At 43.8% G+C, this 18,041-nt stretch overlaps 3 protein-coding genes across 7 annotated transcripts in view; 1 reads left to right on the top strand and 2 right to left on the bottom strand.

Annotated features, from left to right (window-relative positions):
* Positions 1–267: 267 nt before the first annotated feature.
* Positions 268–2,759, bottom strand: DERPC (DERPC proline and glycine rich nuclear protein). Its single transcript, XM_087827518.1, has one exon. The coding sequence runs from the start codon at positions 2,757–2,759 to the stop codon at positions 1,107–1,109; it is 1,653 nt and encodes a 550-aa protein (XP_087683644.1). The 3' UTR covers positions 268–1,106.
* Positions 2,756–8,663, bottom strand: CHTF8 (chromosome transmission fidelity factor 8). The gene is made up of 4 exons (XM_087827519.1): positions 8,571–8,663; positions 3,734–3,791; positions 3,353–3,470; positions 2,756–2,977 (listed from the first exon to the last, which is right to left on the bottom strand). The coding sequence occupies exons 2-4, from the start codon at positions 3,754–3,756 to the stop codon at positions 2,756–2,758; spliced, it is 363 nt and encodes a 120-aa protein (XP_087683645.1). The 5' UTR covers positions 3,757–3,791; positions 8,571–8,663.
* Positions 8,576–18,041, top strand: part of UTP4 (UTP4 small subunit processome component) — a 27,018-nt gene continuing 17,552 nt past the window's right edge. For 2 of the 5 annotated variants that reach the window (XM_016200779.2, XM_087827513.1), the window contains exons 1-5: positions 8,710–8,751; positions 9,890–10,050; positions 12,510–12,701; positions 13,622–13,706; positions 15,023–15,112. In XM_016200779.2, the coding sequence (XP_016056265.1) occupies positions 9,892–10,050; positions 12,510–12,701; positions 13,622–13,706; positions 15,023–15,112 (526 nt within the window). In that variant the 5' untranslated portion in view covers positions 8,710–8,751; positions 9,890–9,891. Of the gene's footprint in view, positions 8,752–8,791; positions 8,815–9,267; positions 9,327–9,361; positions 9,518–9,889; positions 10,051–12,509; positions 12,702–13,621; positions 13,707–15,022; positions 15,113–18,041 lie in introns of those variants that run through there. The other 3 variants (XM_087827515.1, XM_016200780.2, XM_016200778.2) reach the window with 3 other exon arrangements.

Here is an 18,041-nt window from a genome sequence, read left to right as displayed (position 1 = left end):
TTTGGACCTGGGGAATACAGTAAGCCTACACTGATGATACTGTACGCCTATGGTGGCTTGACTTTTATTGTAGAAGGTGGGGAGGATCTTTGGTGAAATTATTGGCAGATGAGTGAGCTAAGGCTAAAAATCAAGCTTACTTCTTCCTTGAGTGAAAGCATTTTATCTGGCAGATAATACAGGATTGTGGCCAAACTGAAACCATGAAAAGCAGTGGGTAAACTTCCTTCCCTGTGGAATAGGTAACAGAATGGAATGACATCAGCAGCCCTCTCATCCCATTTATTAAAGAAACAGTAAGAAAAGATACAACGCAGGAAAAACACCAACCATCCTTTCACATCAGGTTGAACAAAGCACAGTGATTTCTCCCCTTCACCCCCCACCCCCCTACCCCATGTCCCATCCACATCAATTTAAATTTTGAGGTTCTTTGATTCCGAGTACCAGTGGACAGGGAGTTGGATGAACGCTGGAGCCTTGTTTTTGGCCTCCTCTAGTCCCAGAGAAGGAAGCTGCAGGACCAGTCAGTCAAGCGGAAATTGTATTCGGTGGGTCTTTTAAAGTGGTTGCCCACCTCCCTGTTCTGTGTCAAGCCCCCAGGGAAACGTATGGCAGTAGAGGATGACCAGGTCCAAGCTGCCCAGGTCAGAGCTGCTGAAGCACGGTCCATTTACCAATGCAACACTTCTAGAGAGCAGTGAGCTGATCTGATTCTCCAGTGATGAGCAGGGGACTACATATGAATTGGGACCTGCAGGCCAATGTATCCCTGAGGAAAAGTCCACAAGAACAATTCAAGAAACTAGTAAGAAACAAGGGGCAGAAAGCTGTGGGACAAAAGCACAGCAGGCTTCTGGAAGGCTGGAGAGTCTCTCTCTCAAGGCTAGGATCATTCCCACCTGCCATAGTGTGTCTCCCACAAATAACATTTCACCTTCAATCAAGAAAGAAGCAGAGTATGAAAAAGATGGCTCGTTTGAACTTGAGCCCCAGCTATGTACTTCAGACTGTAGCTCCATGTCTACCACCCTTTTACCTAAAAAACAGCCTCTGTCCAGAACCACTATGCCTGGAAACCAAGGTGGTCCTGGAGAAAATGCTGTTTAAGGGGGTAACATTCCATTTGGGTACATTGCAGTCATTGGACCCCCTGGTCTGGGGAAAGCAGCCGGGTTTGTGCCAGGGAGACTACCTACTCTGGGAAATGGGACCAAAGTCTTGGCTACAGGACCATTCATCCTTGGAAAGGAAGCTGGGTTTAGACCCAGGGTCCCAGTTGGCCTTGCAAAAGGAGCTGGGTTGATACCCACAGGGCCTGCTGGAGAAGAGCCCAGAGGCCCAGGAGCTGACCTGGGAAAAGTAACCTGACCAGGGCCTAATGGACCAGCAGACCTTGGGAAAGTAGCTGGACTTGGACCCTGTAGGCCAGTGGCCCTTGGGTAGTTAGCTGGGTTGGGTCCTAGTGGCCCAGAGGCTCTTGGGAAAATTGCTGGATTTGAGCCCTGGAGGCCAGAAGACCTCTGGAAGGTAGTTGGGTTTGAAGCCAATGTGCCAGAAGACTGAGAGAAGCCAGCTGGGTTCAGTGCCCCTGAACCTGTCCCCCTTGGAAAGGGATTAGTATTTACCCCCATGGGGACAGCTGGCCTTGAAAAATGAGCTGAATTAGGGCCTATGGGGCCAGGAGCCCTAGACATGGGAGATGGATTTGGCCCTGGAAGGCCAATTCCCCTAGAGCCAGGACCCGAGTTTGGGCCTATGGGGCCAGGTATTCTTGCCATGGAAGATGGGCCTGTGCCCATGTTTCCAGGAGCCTGTGAGAAAGAAGCTGAATTTGCTCCTAAAAGACCTGCTGCTCTTAGAATGGGAGCAAGATCTAGGCTTTGAGGTCCAGCCATTCTTAAGTTAAGACCAGATCCTGTGCCCAAGAGGCCACCTGCTCTGGTGTCCAGATTAGGGCCTGGGCCCAGGCTACCTGCCCTTGGGTTGGGTCCAAGGCCTGGGCCTAGGCCACTTGCTCTTGGGTTGGGCCCAAGGCTAGAGCCTGGAAACATACCTGACCTTGGGGCAGGGTTTGTACCTACAAAGCCCGATCTCAGATTGGGACTTGGTCCAGGGCCCAGGCCAACAGGCCTAGTATTGGGAGGACCATTCCCAGAAGTCAACAGGACACCCGTTCTCAGGTTAGGTCCAGATCCAAGGCCCATGGGGCCACCACTTCTGGAGTCAGGACCTGTTCCCAGGAGACCACCTGCCCTTGAGTTGGGCATAGGACCTGGCCCTGGGAGACCCCCTAACCTTGGGTTAGACAGAGGCCCTGGGCCTGGAAGAGCCCCTCCTCTAGGGTTGAGAGCTGGCCCTGGCCCTGGCCCTGGCCCTGGCCCTGGCCCTGGGCCCAAGAGGCCACCTGGCCTTGAGAAAGAAACTGCACTTGCACCAGTGGGATTCATTCCCCTTGGAAAAGAAGCCATGCTTGGGTCACGAGCACCAGCAGGGAAAGGTGCTGGATTTGAAGCCAATGAGCTTGATGAAGTTGGAAAAGGAGAAGGGTTCCTTGGAAATGGGGCCAGATTTCCACCAAGAGAACCAGTTGGCATAAGGAAGGAATCTGAGATCATGCCCAGCGGGTGGCCTGTGTTTAGAACAGGACCCTGTCCCCCCTGTGGTCCCAGGGAACTGTCAAGCCGTCCTCGAGGTGGCAGTGGAGCACGAGTCCAAGGAGTTGGCCGCTCTCTAGGGAAAATCCGGGGTTCTTTCATACTTTCTTGGGTACGTTGGTGATAATGGGCTTGGGGCGAGTTTTGAAAAGAATCTTGTTTTTGATGAGTGCTGTCACCAAATACCGGGTGCCAGTCTCGCAGCCACGCTCATCACAGTCCTCCCCAGAAGTGTGTTTGACAAGGACAGCAAAAGGTTTCTCCAGGTGGATGATTTTCCCATACAGGATATGATGCCCCACGATCAGCACAGGGATTCCCTTTGGCAGAACAAGAACGAGATGCCTGAGGTTCAGGGCAATATCATAGCACTCAAGTGCTTCCTAAAGATGCTCTTGGCAGGCAATACTGGCACCTGCACTCCCTGGTCTGGCTCTTCCACTGCTGAACACCACAGTGGACAACCCACCCTCGTGTCCTATTTGGCCCAGGTAGAACTTTCACTTCTAGAACTGTGACCTTTCGAGATTCCCCAAAGCTAAAGAGGTGGGGGGACAACAAGCAGATAGCTTAGCAGATTAGCTAGCTTTTGATTAACAAACCTGAGGGGAGTCCTCACTCTGGGTACTGGGAGCACCACCTTGGTGTAGCTTGCTTTCCTGAGGCATTAGGCAGGGAAAGAAAAGCCCCCTCACCTCAGTGGTGTAATGTAGGTCTCCCAGGAGGTTTCCAGCTAATCCAGTGCTGTAGCGAGCCTCGATCTCCCCCTGTAGCTCCATCAGCACCCATTCTGCCAGGCCTCCAGCCCCAGCACTGCAAGCAAAGGGCTGGCGGTTACAATATTTTTGAGGGGGTGAAAGATGAATAGTGTCCTACACCACCATTCAAGGCGCAATGGAACTCTTTGTCCAGCACAAGTTCTTGGGAAACTGGGCAGTGCTACCCACGGAACTAGAGTTTGAAATGCAAGGATCTGTACAAGATGCACCTGAGGACCCTGATTCTTCCACGAAAATATCAAATCTGTATAGCCCTAAGCATTCAAGCTAAATAAAGAAGTAGCCAAATGTACTCACCTGGAAACAATAATTTGTACCATGAGCCTTCCGTCTTTAAAAAGTAAATGAAAATAAGCTGTAGAGGAAAAAAAAGATTTAGGACAATAATAATGATAGCTAATATTTACCACTTACTGTGTACCAGGCACTTGGTGCTCTAGGTACATTTTATTTCACTCCTCTAACAATTCTATAAGGTGTAAACTTTTAAAAAACTGATGTACATGTAAGATTGTTTAAGATTACTAAGGGTCAACTACAGTATGAACAGTTAAGAGCACAATTGGGTTCAAGGTTGCATAGCTACTAGTCAAAGAACCAGAATTTGAACCCAAGACATACACTGCATAGCCCATGCTCTTGACCACTATGTTAATAACTTGCCTTTCTCAAGGATATTTTAAAAAACTAGTTCTTTTAGATTTTTTTTCCCCCCTGGTGAGGATATAAATTTTGGGTCTACCCCTTCGGTTATTTCGTATTTCAAGATTCAAAGGACCTCCTTTAACTAAAAGCCTTGAGATCTGAAAGTCCTTCAGATGACTTTAGTGAATGGTAAGCTGATTTCTGATGTGACTCTCAAGTGCTTTAACCATCTTTCACTTAGAATCTACCTTTTTTCCGCCAAGGGCCATTTGGATATTTATAACATCATTCGCCTGCCATACAAAATCAAGTTTAAAATCAGCTATGAAAAAAGCTCCTGGATTTACTGAATTTCAAGTCCCGCCTGCAGTTGTTGCCTTGGCCGGGGTAGAACTTTAGGGTGCCAGCCAGAAGTTCCCCACCCCCGACTTAAGATACTAAAATACTTAATCAACTTATACAACACCACCACCTGGTGGCAAGTTTGCGGTACTCCACAAGAATATGTTAAAATGGGAGATTTTTGCCTGAAACTGGCTTCACTTGTACAGTACTTGTCTCTCTGGGAAGGACAGATACATGGGGGACTGAGGGCATGGGGGATCTAAACTACAGCTTTTGTATAAGTCTTTCCAGTGAATAGATGGAGCTTAGTGGAAGGTTATTAGTCTGGTGTTTACCAAATGTAGTACAGCAAGTTAATAAGTATTATAATTGTGCTCAAGCTTAGCAAACAAAACAGGTTTCTTTACTGATCTGTTAATTTTCATTTTGGATCTCCAGGAAAAAATATATTGCCAGCAAGTTTGTATACAACAGCACCACCTGTTGTTTGTATACAACCACTTAAAGCACACCAGAATCTCTACTCTAGAGCACCACACATACTTTGGGAACATGAGGTTGGTCAAATCACTGGACTTAAAATTCAAATATAAACGGCAGCTAATATTTATTGATTTTTCAATGAATCATATGCTGTGCATATTACATGGGTGTTATCTCAATCACTGTGACCATTCTATGAGATAGGTACTTATTCCTACTTTGCACATAAAGCTACTGAGAGATACACTTGCTTGTATGTGGCACACACACAACTAGTACGTGGTAGAACCCAGGCCATTTGACTTTATCCACACTCACTATGACTACCTAATTCTGTCCTCCCAAAGGAGAAAACCAAGTGCCAGTGAGAATGAAAAGGCATCAAGGCATCAGGCAGGCACTGCCTACACCCAAGAGTGGATCAGAAGGGCAACGGAATAAAAAAGGCATCCTCTAATAAGTCAGACCTTCGTAAGCAGCACTGGTTGTGGGACCACTTAAGAACAGGTAATACACTAGCTCAGGAAGGCACAGGTCTTCGGACAAATGAGGAGGCCCTAATCAAAAGAACTACCAAAAGCACTTTAAAAACTGTTTCAGTTTCTTGAAGGGGAAGGATAACAATTTAAAATCAAAACCCAAAAGGTTTGACTGGAATCAGAGCAATCCGTGTGGGATACACCTCCTCATTTGGCTTCAATCTCTATTTTGAAGTTAATTAGTATTAAAATTATTAAAAATCTGAAAAGTCAAAGTGCCACCACAATTTCTAAGAGAAAAGACCAGGTAGAGTGTTATCTTTACAAGTGTCATTTCTCACATAGCTAAACTTTTCAGAACACTTAGTCTGGATTCTTTCGGTTCTGAAATGAAAACAATCCTATTATGTAGGATTGTTGTGTCACTCCCATTTTACAGATGAGGAAAACAGGCCAAAAGCAGCTAAAAGTCAAGTAACTAGCCACAAAGTGGTACAGTTGGGACGTGAACTCTAACATCTCCACAATATGGCCTCTTGCAGTCCTTTCATAGCCCCCCCCTTATAGTACATCTGTACTGTCATATTTAAAAAGTCTGCTTTGGCACCTTAAAATATCCTATCACCTGAATCCTGTTATTTCTTTTTTTGAAACAGTTGCCCTTAGGCAAAGTGTGGGAGAACTCTGATTGCTTTACAATACTAGCCTTTCTCAGCATCACTTACAAAATGGCAAGTAACCTATACAGAAAATCTCACAACTTGCCACCGAAGTAGCTACTACATCTGGGGCGCAGGCAGTTAGAAAAGAATAAGCCTGTTTATTATCATATCTAATTGACTATAGAGGACATTATTTAACACTGTTTCATTTCAATTTCCGATAAAACTTAATTTTCTGAACTGTTAAGATTACTAATGTCATACAAAGAATAGCATGAGCAATGATCTTCATAACGACAACTGCCCCCAAAATAAAATGTGGCAGAATAAAGTATGGAATATATCCAATTAAATAGTACAGCTTTTACTGAAAGGGGCCCTGACTCAATGGTTTAATTTAACTACAAATAAATTTTTCTAGACCTAAATGTCTTATAATTTGTTTTCATTAGAACCTTTTTATTATTGTATTTTAAGCTTTTAAAGAAAGGGAATAAAGGCTTTAACTTTTGCTAGGCCAACGGCATTTAGTGAGCTCTTATTTGGTCCCAGGGACTAGTCTTTGTGTTTAGGGATACAGGGAGAAAAGTCATCTACAATTATGCCACTTATCCTTATGTGTGATAGGAGTAATTTAACCTTAAGTTTCAGATCCCCACCAATACATCAGGCATAAAAAAGAACTTATTTCAAAGAATTGTCAGAATTAAATGAGGTTATGAATGTAAAATCCTCAGCACAGTGCCTAAGACAAGGTAAGCCTTCAGTATCAAGCTATCATCTGTAGGAACATGGCTTTTTCTTATGCTAGAGTGTCTTAATATTACACTGTATAAAGAATAAAATCATAGTAAAATCAAGTTTGCGTAGTGGGACAACAATTCAAACGTGTAGTGAGAGTTCACCACACTGCTTCAGGGATTAAGTTCTGTTAAGTTTTTTCCCCTCTAAGTATGATGACTATTTTTCTGTGTGCCTTTCCACCAAATGAATAATTCAGGCAGTTTAATATACAAATGAATACAGATTATTTTTATTAGCAGTGTTACTGTGGTTCTGTGACTGAAGGGGATGGTCTAAACGGTATCTTGTCTGTGCAAAGCTTTATATCATCAAGTGCTAAAATCCTGTTTCTAAATGAGAAGCTTGCTCCCTTCCAAAAAGGGGCTATGGAGGGTAAGTGGAACTGAATGCTTCCAAACTTTTCATTAGGGAAGAGTGTGTTCAAAAACGTGTGTGGATACTATGCATACACGTGGTACTTTCCCATCACATTTTAGGATTTCCATGATGGAGGGAATCAATTACTGGTATTTGTAGATAATGAAAAGATGGCTTCAGTCGATCTGAGTTACTCCAGTTTTTTCCATCTTCTGCTACTCTGCAGCCCCACCTCAATCTTCCCCAAAGCTCCTTTCTAGCTCTGCTCCAGGTCCCCCTCTATCGTGGACTCCCTTCCCACCTGCCCCCCATCTTCTCCACCCTCTCTCCAGTCCCCTTCCCATCCCTTCAGTTCCGGCCTTAAAACACTTTCTAGTCCCGCCCACCTTCTGGGACTTCTCAATCCGCTTCCCCTCCTTTCACCAATCCCCTCTAAATCACCCCCACTTTCGCTGGGACCTCTAACCAAGCTGTTTAACCCTTTCTCCTACCTCCCAAGGAACCCATTCTTCACACTACCTTACTCCACATCCCCCCCGAGTGATCTTCCAAACCGTTCACCCTCCTCCAAAGATTACTCTTAAACGTTCTTCTACCACCCTCATCCTGCAAATCGTTCCCCGATCCCCCTAAATTCTGAAATACTCCGTCCGTTCCTTCAGGACCCCACCCCGCTCTTCTCTTCCCTCTCACTCGGCCCACAAAAGACCCTGGATCACTTCCCAGACTGCCTCTTCCAAGTACCTTCCGAAATCACCTCTCCCAGCAGGCACCTCCCTCGCGATTTAAAATGTCCCCACTAACAGACCTCACGGTCCTACACCAACCCGCCCCCCCCCCCCCCCGGCTTCCCTTTTCCGATATTCCCGCTACTTCTTGGGTTCCAGGTCTACCCCCCTCCCGCAAGCCTCGTGTGCTGGGCTCCCTCCCCCCCCCCGGGGAAGAGCCCCTCTCCGCACGTACCTCAAGGATCCGGCCCGCGCCGCCCCCTTCTCCGTCCTCCGCCCGCGCTCGGCCACCCTTTCCGCCCTGCTCCGCTCCGCCCCGCCCCGCTCGCTCCCTCCCTTCCCTCCGCCGTCCATCTCCACACCGCTCCCTTCCCCCACAATTCTCTGCCTTCCTAACCCAAGGGCCCCCGTTTCGCCCCCCACTTCGTGGCCCTCCCCGCTCCCTTCCCCTTTCCCGATCTCCCCTCCCCCGCCGCCGCTCCCCGCCCCTCAGCTCGCCATTCTTCTCCCGGAGCCGCGCGCCCCGCCCGGCCCCAGCTTCCTAGTTTCCCGTTCCCTCGCACCGTCGCCCCCATCCCCGGCTCGGCCCTCGCTCCCCACGGCCTCCCGCGCCCCCCGCCCGCGGCCTGACCTGCAATGGCGGCCGCCGAGCGCGGCGCCGCGCGGCCAACGGGCGACAACCGAACCTCCCGCCGCCGTCGCCGCCGCCGCGAGCACTGCCTGCGCACTTCCGGCCTTGCGCCGCGAGCACTTCCGGGGCAGAGCGCGCGCACGTGGGGCCGGGGCGGAGAGTAGCGAGAGCCCATCCGCTGGTGAGTTGGGGAAGGGGTGTGGGTAACGGCTGTGAGAGAGGGCAGGTCAGCGGGCTGCCGCCGGCTCTAGGTCGAAACCCCGTGGAGCTCGCAGGTTCCCTTGTGTCGAGCGCGAGTGGGGGCTACTCCGTAGGTCCCCGGAGAGGAAAGGGGCGGTGGAGACCTCGCGCGAGCTTCAGACTCCCTTTGGGCCGGGCCCAACACACCTTTTCTGCTCTCGGGTTCCTAGCCTTGAAGGGAGACGAGTAAGGGGCGAGCCAAACCCGGCCCCTGCCCTTGCCGAGCGCACGTGTTGGCCGCGGTGGGGTGCGGTGGGAGGGGTGGTTGACAGATGCCAGACCAAGTCCTGTCGCTTCCTCCTTGAGGACCTCTCGGTTCTGTCTGTCCCATCAACCCCACCTTCACTACCATAGTTTGAGCCTGTGATTTGCAACCTTAGAGTGCAGTAGAGTTAGGGAGAAGTGCTTGTTAAAAATGCAGATTCCTGGTGTCTGTCCCCCACCCCCAGAAATTGGAATTCTGGAGCTATGGAGCAAGACCCGGAATCCGGCATTTTTAAGAAACATTTTTTCAAGGTGATTTTGATGCAGGAGTTCTGCAGACCTGACTTGGAGAGACTGATTTAGGCTGTCAGCATTTCTTGCCTCTTTGGGGTGGTCGTGGTGTTTACCCGGTATTCCCAGCATTTAGCAAGTGTCTTCACCCTTCCAGAAACCTCACGCCCCAAATAGACACAAGGACCTTAGTTCTGCCTGGAATACAGCTGGTCAGTTCCAAGTATCTCTCTTCCCTCTAGCCACGCTCCCATTACAGAATGAGATTATGTTCACTCTTTTGTTCTAAGATCGAATTTTAGATTCTCACCCCTTTCCCATACACCTTCCTTCAGGCTGTTGTCAGGATTGTTAGAGGTCTGGGTAATGCTCTATATGTTAACATGTTCATTTATTTGCAAAAGAATCTTGAGCCTCTGGAGATTGATAAATTCTGGTGTGGGGCATGAAAATATCATTAGTTAGATACTTGGAAATGAACTTCAGCGAAACATAGTTGGAGTCTTCCATCCAGAGCAGTGATGATAAGGAATAATACTGCAGTTAACATTTAACAAAAATGACTCTTTTTTTTCCTCCCTTAGGAATGGGTGAATTTAAGGTCCATCGAGTTCGTTTCTTTAATTATGTTCCATCAGGAATTCGCTGTGTGGCTTACAATAACCAGTCAAACAGATTGGCTGTTTCAAGAACAGATGGCACTGTGGAAATTTATAACTTGTCAGCAAACTACTTTCAGGAGAAAGTAAGTTATTTGGGAGCCTGATTTAATGCTTCTGGTGTTAATTTTCTTCTTAAGTTCACCTCTACAAAAACTTGTGTGTCTTTCATAGTCAAAGAGATGAAAAGAAAGTGACTCTCTGTACCCTCTCTGGAGTTGTTTTGAACTACGTAACTTGTGTAGCATGTGATTTCTTGTCTGAGTGATGAGAGAAGCTCAGAGTTTTGATCTGTGTTATGTTGGTTAGAAAGATCCTACGTGGGAATTGTGGCAGCTCACTGTCATTTGGAAACTGAGTTTTGCTGGTTCTTTTGGGTACAAGAAGGGAAATTGTTAAGACCGTTGTTTTATATCAGTCTTCCAACCATTGCACCATTGCTGGGGGTATCAGTGCCAATTTCAGAAAAATTGATGAAACATTTTAATATCAGAAACTTTGGTGATGTAAAAGCAGGAAGGTAGATTCCTAAGTTAGCCTGTGTGAGAGAATTTAGAGTTATTTACATGCCTATATTTGGGAGTAAAGGAGATTTTAAACTAGGTAAAATACCATTTAGATGTATGTAGAGGGCTGTGAGAGCAGCATTTTTTCCAAAGGCACTGATTTCAGGTGCAACATTTAATTCAATTCACACTTACTAAGTGTCTTGCATGCCCTGGGCATCGTGCTGTAAATAGATAGGTGGGTAAATGAATGAATGTAGTGCCTGGCAGCCTAGTACTTGGAATGTGGGCACTCTGTAAAAGTTTCTTTTTTTCTTTTTTTAAAATATGTTTTTATTGATTTCAGAGAGAGGAATGGAGAGAGAGAGATAGAAACATCCATGAGAGAGAAACATGATTGGCTGCCTCCTGCATACCCCGTACTGGGGACTGAGCCTGCAACCCAGACATGTGCCCTGACTGAGAATCTAACTGGTGGCCTCTTGGTTCAAGGGTCAGTACTCAACCACTGAACCACCCTGGCTGGGCTGTGAAAGCTTCTAAATGAATGAGTGGCAAGTAATTAGGCATTAAAACAAATGTCAGGGGCCCTACCTACAAGGAGCTCAAAGTCCAGTTAAATTTTATATAAAGCATAGAATCTTAGTAGAGAGATACGTTACTTTGATGAGGTGGGTTTAAGAATCTTGGAAAAGAATGACTTATTGAGCTGACCCCTGAAGAACTAATAGGACTTAAAAAATTACTGGTCACCACAACTGGGTCTGTAGTGTGAAAAACATGTTGTGGTACATGCTTGTTGCAACCTGTGTATTTCTTGTCATTTATGAAAATTGTAATTATATAATAGTTTGTATATTTGTTTAATGTCTTTCTTCCCCACTGAACTTCAAATTTATGAAAACAAGGACCATACCAGTGATGTTCATGACTATACTCCCAACGTTTAGCAAGTGTAGCACAAAGCCACTGCTGACTTAATATTGGTTGAATGAATTAAGTCAGCCATTTCTTACTTAGTGTCTCATTCTCTCATCTGTTTTTCCAACAATTAATTAGTTCAGTCTCTTCTGCTGCTTTCTCCCTATTCCCCACTGTGTAAGATTGCTTAGCTCTGTTGATCACTCTCAGAACAAGAAAAATTTGTATCTCTTAGAATGAAAAGATTAGGGAGTAGGGGGGAGGGAGACCAACATTCTCTTTATGTCTTTGACTTTGATGCTTTGGGCAAACCACTTAACCCACAAGTACTTTAAGCCTTTTCAAGTTCAAATAGCAAAAATTATACTTACCCAGTATTTTTGTGTCAAGCAAATAAAAGAATAAAATGCCTTGATAGATATGAAACTTTTTGAGTGCTAAGAAAGCACTTAGAAATCTGAGGTTTGAATGAAAAGCTGGAGTGAGCTACATTAGTTTATCTTACTTTTATTTTTTAAACAGCTTTTTACAGGTAAAATTGACACAATAAGCAGCATATATTTAAAGTATATACACTGATAACTTTTGACCTGTGTATACACCTTTGAAACCATCACCCAATCAAGATAGTTGCATTAATTTTTTAAAAATTAGATACATCAGATACAATTGTATACAAACTTTATTCTACTGAAAAGGTTTTTCAGAACAAGTCCTAGTAAAAGAAACAAAACCAACTGTAGAAATAACTAAAATAAGAACCTGGAAAAAAATGAAAATGTCAATAGTCATGATCTTCTGATAGCACAAAATCCCACACTTGTTATTTCTACGGAAGTATTTTACTTAAAAATATATATATATTGATTGATTTGAGAGAGAGAGAGAGAGAAACATTGATTTATTGTCCCATTTATTTATACATTCGTTATTTGCTTGTTATATGTGCCTTGACGGGATCAAACCTGAAAACTTGGTGTGTTGGGACAATGCTCTAACCAACTGAGCTACCCAGCCAAGGCTAGGGAAGTATTTTATTTTTTACTGTGTTGCCTGTGACCACTCAGTGCTGGTAGCTGATGGTCATTATGGGTTGAGAAGTTACGGTGTTTCTGTAGTTTTTCCCAGGTCATGAGTCTCGAGCTACAGAAGCTCTGTGTTGGGCAAAAGGACAGCGACTCTTTAGTGCTGGACTCAACGGAGAGATTATTGAGTATGATTTGCAGGCATTAAACATCAAGTATTCTATGGATGCCTTTGGAGGACCCATTTGGAGCATGGCTGCCAGCCCCAGTGGCTCTCAACTTTTGGTCAGTAAGCAACTATTGGTAATTTAAACCAAGATTTCTCTTGTGCCCACTTAAACTTCTTCCCTGTGTTCTTAGGAAGGTGATTAAAGTTATATGATGGCATATAGCAACTCCAGTCTGAGCTGGATTCTAGCAACCCCAGTATGAGATTGGAGTTGATATTGGGGGGTAAAAGTCCCTTGTCCTTTTGCATCCTTTCTGCTTCTACTTTTGGTCTCACTTATTCATTTATGAAATGAGAGGGTTAGTTTGGTTTCCCAGACTTTGTTCTTTGGAATTAGGAGCTGTAGAGACCTTTTTGTTTTGTTGTGCTTTGTGTTTTATGATGAATTTCATTTCAGAATACAGCATATTAAATTCTTTTGTAGATTCACAGTGCACTAATGTATATTAACAATTCTGAGATCCTTCCACCAGTTAACTTGTGCAACTATGTTTCACCACAGTGTTTCTCAAAATTGTTTGAGCACAGGCTGAGAAGACTACTCCCCTCCCTCCACCACTATTAACATTAAAATGGGTGCTTTCCAAGATTTAACTTTCTGTGATAAGACTGTGATTCTCTTTTGATTTGTACCAATTTGTGCAATATCTTGATAAGTCTTTGTTTGGGTTATATAGTTAATAGGTCTTTTATTTAGGCCATGGGTCTCTAGCAGAGGTGCACTGTGAAATCTACTTCTGTTTGATGTCCTGTGCAGGAATTGGGCCACTAATTAGCCTGCTTTCTCATTAGGACATTATAGCTGCCAAGAATACACTATCAGTTCCTTGGTGCCAGTACTTTGTCTCACCAACTATTTTTCAGAGCAAGTGATTGCTTTAGGGAAAAAAAGTATGTATTTGTAAATATATGTATTTAGTTAAAAATATAAGTTGCTTATCTTCTCTATTTCCCCTTTCCTCCTTTCGCCTAATAGGTTGGTTGTGAAGATGGATCTGTGAAACTATTTCAAATCATCCCAGACAAAATCCAGTTTGAAAGAAATTTTGATCGGCAGAAAAGTAAGGGTCATATCTGGTGGGGCTGTGAATAGCCTTAGCAAGTAGTTATATTTCTGTGCTACTGGAGATGGGATATTTTCCCATGGGTCCAGGTAATGTTTTAACTATATGCTAACTTTATCTGAGTACAGGGTATGTGTTAGAAGCCATCTCTAGCTCAGGCTCTCTCCATTGTATAGCGTAGTTGTGATTGCTTGGTTAAGTAAAGGTATAGAAAACCAGAAATACAAAATAAAAAAGCTAGTGTTTCTTTGTAAGTTGATTTGTTACTTCTCACTTAAAGTTGTGATGTTTTAACAAGTGTGCATAAAGTCTGGAAACCAGAATTTCATCTTCAGGAGCTGTGGTTCTTAATCCTGCTAGTAAGTTCAAATTGAACGGGGGAGTTCTCTAAATAACTGCCCATACTTGGGCTTTACCTGGACCAATTGACACCTCTAGAGCTGGGGCTGGCAAACTGTTTCTGTAAAGACACAAGGTAGTAAATATTTTAGGCTTTTCAGGCCAAACAGTCTCTGCCAACTCTTATTGTGGCACAGAAATAGCCATAGATAATACTTAAACAAATGGGTGTGGCCGTGCTCCTATAAAACATCTTTGGGGTCTTCTTTTTAAATTACAAAGGTGATACACTGCTTGTTAAAAATTTCATACGTTTATCCAAGTATAAAAGAGAAAATAAGTGTCTCATTCCACTATGAAGACAACATTTTGGGATTAATCTTCTAGATTTTTTTGTATATTCATATAAACAAATACACAGGAGTGCTTGAACCTGTTTTCCAGCTTTGTTTTCACTTGTTACATCACAGACATCTGTCTGTGTCAGTCATGCCAGTCTGCATGGCATTGCATGTTATGGTATTCCATGATTTATTTAGCCAAACTTCTATTGATAGATAGTAATTATTTTTTTTTTACTACTACAACCACTGGTGCAGTGAATATTTTTATATACATATTTTTGGGCACTCATGCAAGTATTTCTCTGGTTAATTCCCAATGCAATTCCTGGGCCAAACATGCACATTTACATTTTGTTAGATTACTACCAGATCACCCTCAAAAGCTTGTGCTTCTTTACATTCCCATCAACCATTTATACATTATTAAAGTCAGTATCAAATACTTCATTGTGGATCCCAGGCAAAGTTGTTCCTCATCTGTTATAAACCAAGTTATTCACAAGAGTGCAGTAGTGAGAGCTAAGACTGTAGAACACTAGCCTTGTAGATAATTGTGGAAGGAGAACTCAATTACCGTTGGCTATATACTTATGTATATGTCACTTTCTTTTTTATTGTTCCACTCCCAAGGTCGCATCCTGAGTCTCAGCTGGCATCCCTCTGGTACTCACATTGCAGCTGGCTCCATAGACTATATTACTGTGTTTGATGTCAAATCAGGTGACCGTTTTTCTCAGTTCATTTGGGATGTGGGTCTTGTTTGTCAGATTTACTTTCTGGATTTCCAAAACCTGGAGCCCTTGTTATGCTTTCAAGGATGTTTAAGGCCTAACGTCATTAATCTTCTGGGATGTTCACCATTAATTTCAGGGTTTTTTTGGATTACTGATCCTTTTTTGGGGGGAATCTTGGTTCTTCCATGGGATGCAGTATTTTTTTTTAAATATGTTTTATTGATTTTCAGAGAGAGGAAGGAAAAGAGAGAGATAGAAACATCAGTGATGAGAGAGTGTCATTGATCAGGTGCATCCTGCATTCCCCCCACTGGGGATCGTGCCTGCAACCCAGGCATGTGCCCTGACCGGGAATCGAACTGCTATCTCCTGGGTCATAGGTTGATGCTCAACCACTGAGCCATTCTGGCCAGGCAGATGCTATATTTTTTAATCATAAGAATTCACAATAAAATTTGCCCTCAACCAGTAAGATGTTAATGATCAGTAGAATACCTGTTTATTTATGTCAGAACCTGGTAAAAATGAGCATCTCTCTTTGAAGAACATGAGGTCTTGGTAGCAAAATTGGTGAGACATGAGGTCAAAAAGGTGGAGAACCCATTTTTTTCTCTGCTCTTGGCCTAGAGAATTGGCTAATGGAATCCTTCAGTGATGAGATTGACTTTAATTTGTTAGGTGGGTGTGTCTGCACTCCCATCTTAGATGTAAATCTGGTTAGGTATGTCTCTTTCTTCAATGCTTTAGTAAGTTTTTATTGTTACAAGTTATACATACATATAGTCAAAGAATTAACACCTCAAGGCTTGTTATAAAGAAGCAGGAGTCCCTCATTTCCCTTTTCCTGCTTCTGAAAGGCAACCACCTACAACTGTTAGCTGATTCTTTTGGTATTTATCTCTATGCTATACATAGCATGCTTATTATGCTACATTTAGATTTTTCAGTTTTACACCATTATTTATTGACTTCTACCAGTTAACCCTCTTTCTCTGCCATCTGCCACATGCACACTTTCTCCTGATCCTCCCAGTATTGTCACTTTGTTCAGATTAGTAGTCATTGTTTTCATAATAATAAAATATAAATACTATTTACAAAGTAAATTACCTTTACTCTCATGTATGCTTTTTGTTAATATTGTCTCTCTCTCCACCCCCCCCACACACACTAATTCATCCCCACATTCTTTCAGTTGTATAAATTAGGTTCAAATACATCTGCTTTTCTTTCTACCACTTTTATCCTTTTGAATGATTCTCTGCCAGAGCCTCTGACTTGTTCTTGTGTAGCGAGTTTCTGCTGCACAACCGTGAGACCCTGAACTCTGATTCGGATTTTCTGGTCATTCCAGGGATCCCCTTTGCTTTCCTCTTTGGTAGAATCCCCTGTTCCCATGCCATTCACTTCCCTGGTTTATTCCTTTGGTGAATCCTTAGAAAGGGTTTATGAGAAAGGATTTTAGGCTGGAAATTATTTTCCACTGTCTACCCGCCTCTAGTAGTATTATGAAGTCTAATGTTATTCTGAGAGTAGATCCTTTGATCCTTGTATGGGTCCCCACCCCCATGGGGAGCTTTTAGGGCCTTCTCTTTATCCTTACTATTCTAAAATTTAATAATTATGTTTCTTGGCGTGTAGATCTGTTAACATATTTATTGGACCCTTGATAGGTTCTTCTAACCCAAAAAGCCATGTTTTTCAGTTCTAGGGAAAATTCAGTAGATGAATTTCTCTTTTCTCCTTTCTGGAATTTCATTTGGGTGTTAGCTCCTCCTTTTTCCCTCTTTTTGTCTCTCTGACATTTTACTCGGCTTCCTTGGAGAGTTTGTCATTTTTATCTTTTAATCCTGTTACTGGGTTTTTCATTTCCAGAGGATTTTTCCCCCCCTGATTTTTACAGTGTTCTCTCTTTGTTTCCCTGTATACTACCTCTTCTGTCTCTAAGGCCATTCATGATAGTATTTGTGAACTGTTCTTGCCCCGGCTCCATTTCCTCCTTGTTACTTGTTTTGTTCTTTTCGTCTGCTTGGCCCCTGCCTTCCGCAGTAAAGCTTTCCTCATGCATGTGGTGGCTGCTCTCATCACCGCGTGAGTGGAGCTCATTGCACATGGGCTTCACTGAAGAATGACCTGGCTGGACTGTTTGGGGGACCTCTGAAGATGGGCTCTTTAGATCCTTTCTTTTGTGCTGGTCACATTCCCCGGAAATGTGTTTTTAATTCTCCTGCCAGGTGTTAATAAGCCTGGCCATCAGCATTCTGACGAGGAGGAGACTGGTATGCTCATCTATGTAACCTGTTTTCCATGTAGTGCTCCCACCCTCAGTTGTGCCTGACGTCCGTCTTCAGAGAATAGGTGTCTAGTCTTCTGTTGAGGGGGGCTTGGGGGAGTTGCCTGACTTCTTAGGGGTGGATATCTGAGGTATCTACAAGTGTCTTAAACTTACTTTCACCCAATCCCTCCTTTTAGCCCCGCTTTCATCTCTGTTTCCAGAGTATCTCTGAGGTCACCACTTCCTGGCTTTTTAAGTCGGGTGGCTTCTTGGCTTTCCCCACTGCTGATTTGGGTCTTAGTTTCAGGGCTCTGCTAAGTCAGTTACCACTCTATAAATTCCCACAAATTGTCACTGTTGTCTTCTCTTTCTTTCCCGTGGGGTTTTGGAAAAGAGCAAAGTGTAATGGTTGTGTAAAAATGACTAGTTTTAAGAGAAGTCTCCTGTCTCTTTTCCATTTCACTCCCCCTTCCCAATTTCTGTCCCTTCCCTGTCCCCCTCTTTCATCTTTAGGTAACCATTTTGTGTTCAGAGACTGAGTTCACCATAAGTAGTATTTACTGGCTGTCTGTGATCTGTGCTCAGGTATCTAACTTAACATATGTCTACCACAGGCAGTTTTTGAAGAATAAAGGAGAAA

Source organism: Miniopterus natalensis, chromosome 18 (genome assembly GCF_054644295.1).
Source record: "Miniopterus natalensis isolate mMinNat1 chromosome 18, mMinNat1.hap1, whole genome shotgun sequence".
Lineage (NCBI taxonomy): Eukaryota > Metazoa > Chordata > Mammalia > Chiroptera > Miniopteridae > Miniopterus > Miniopterus natalensis.
Note: the sequence above shows the minus strand (reverse complement) of the source record. Positions and strands in the feature narration are given on the sequence as shown.

Excerpts from the sequence above, each read along its gene's own strand:
- DERPC (XM_087827518.1), bottom strand. The coding sequence starts at position 2,759 with ATGAAAGAACCCCGGATTTTCCCTAGAGAGCGGCCAACTCCTTGGACT.
- CHTF8 (XM_087827519.1), bottom strand. The coding sequence starts at position 3,756 with ATGGTACAAATTATTGTTTCCAG. Across the intron at positions 3,471-3,733 it reads GTACAAATTATTGTTTCCAG|TGCTGGGGCTGGAGGCCTGG; the intron begins GTGAGTACATTT and ends CTTTGCTTGCAG. Across the intron at positions 2,978-3,352 it reads ACCTACATTACACCACTGAG|GGAATCCCTGTGCTGATCGT; the intron begins GTGAGGGGGCTT and ends GTTCTGCCAAAG.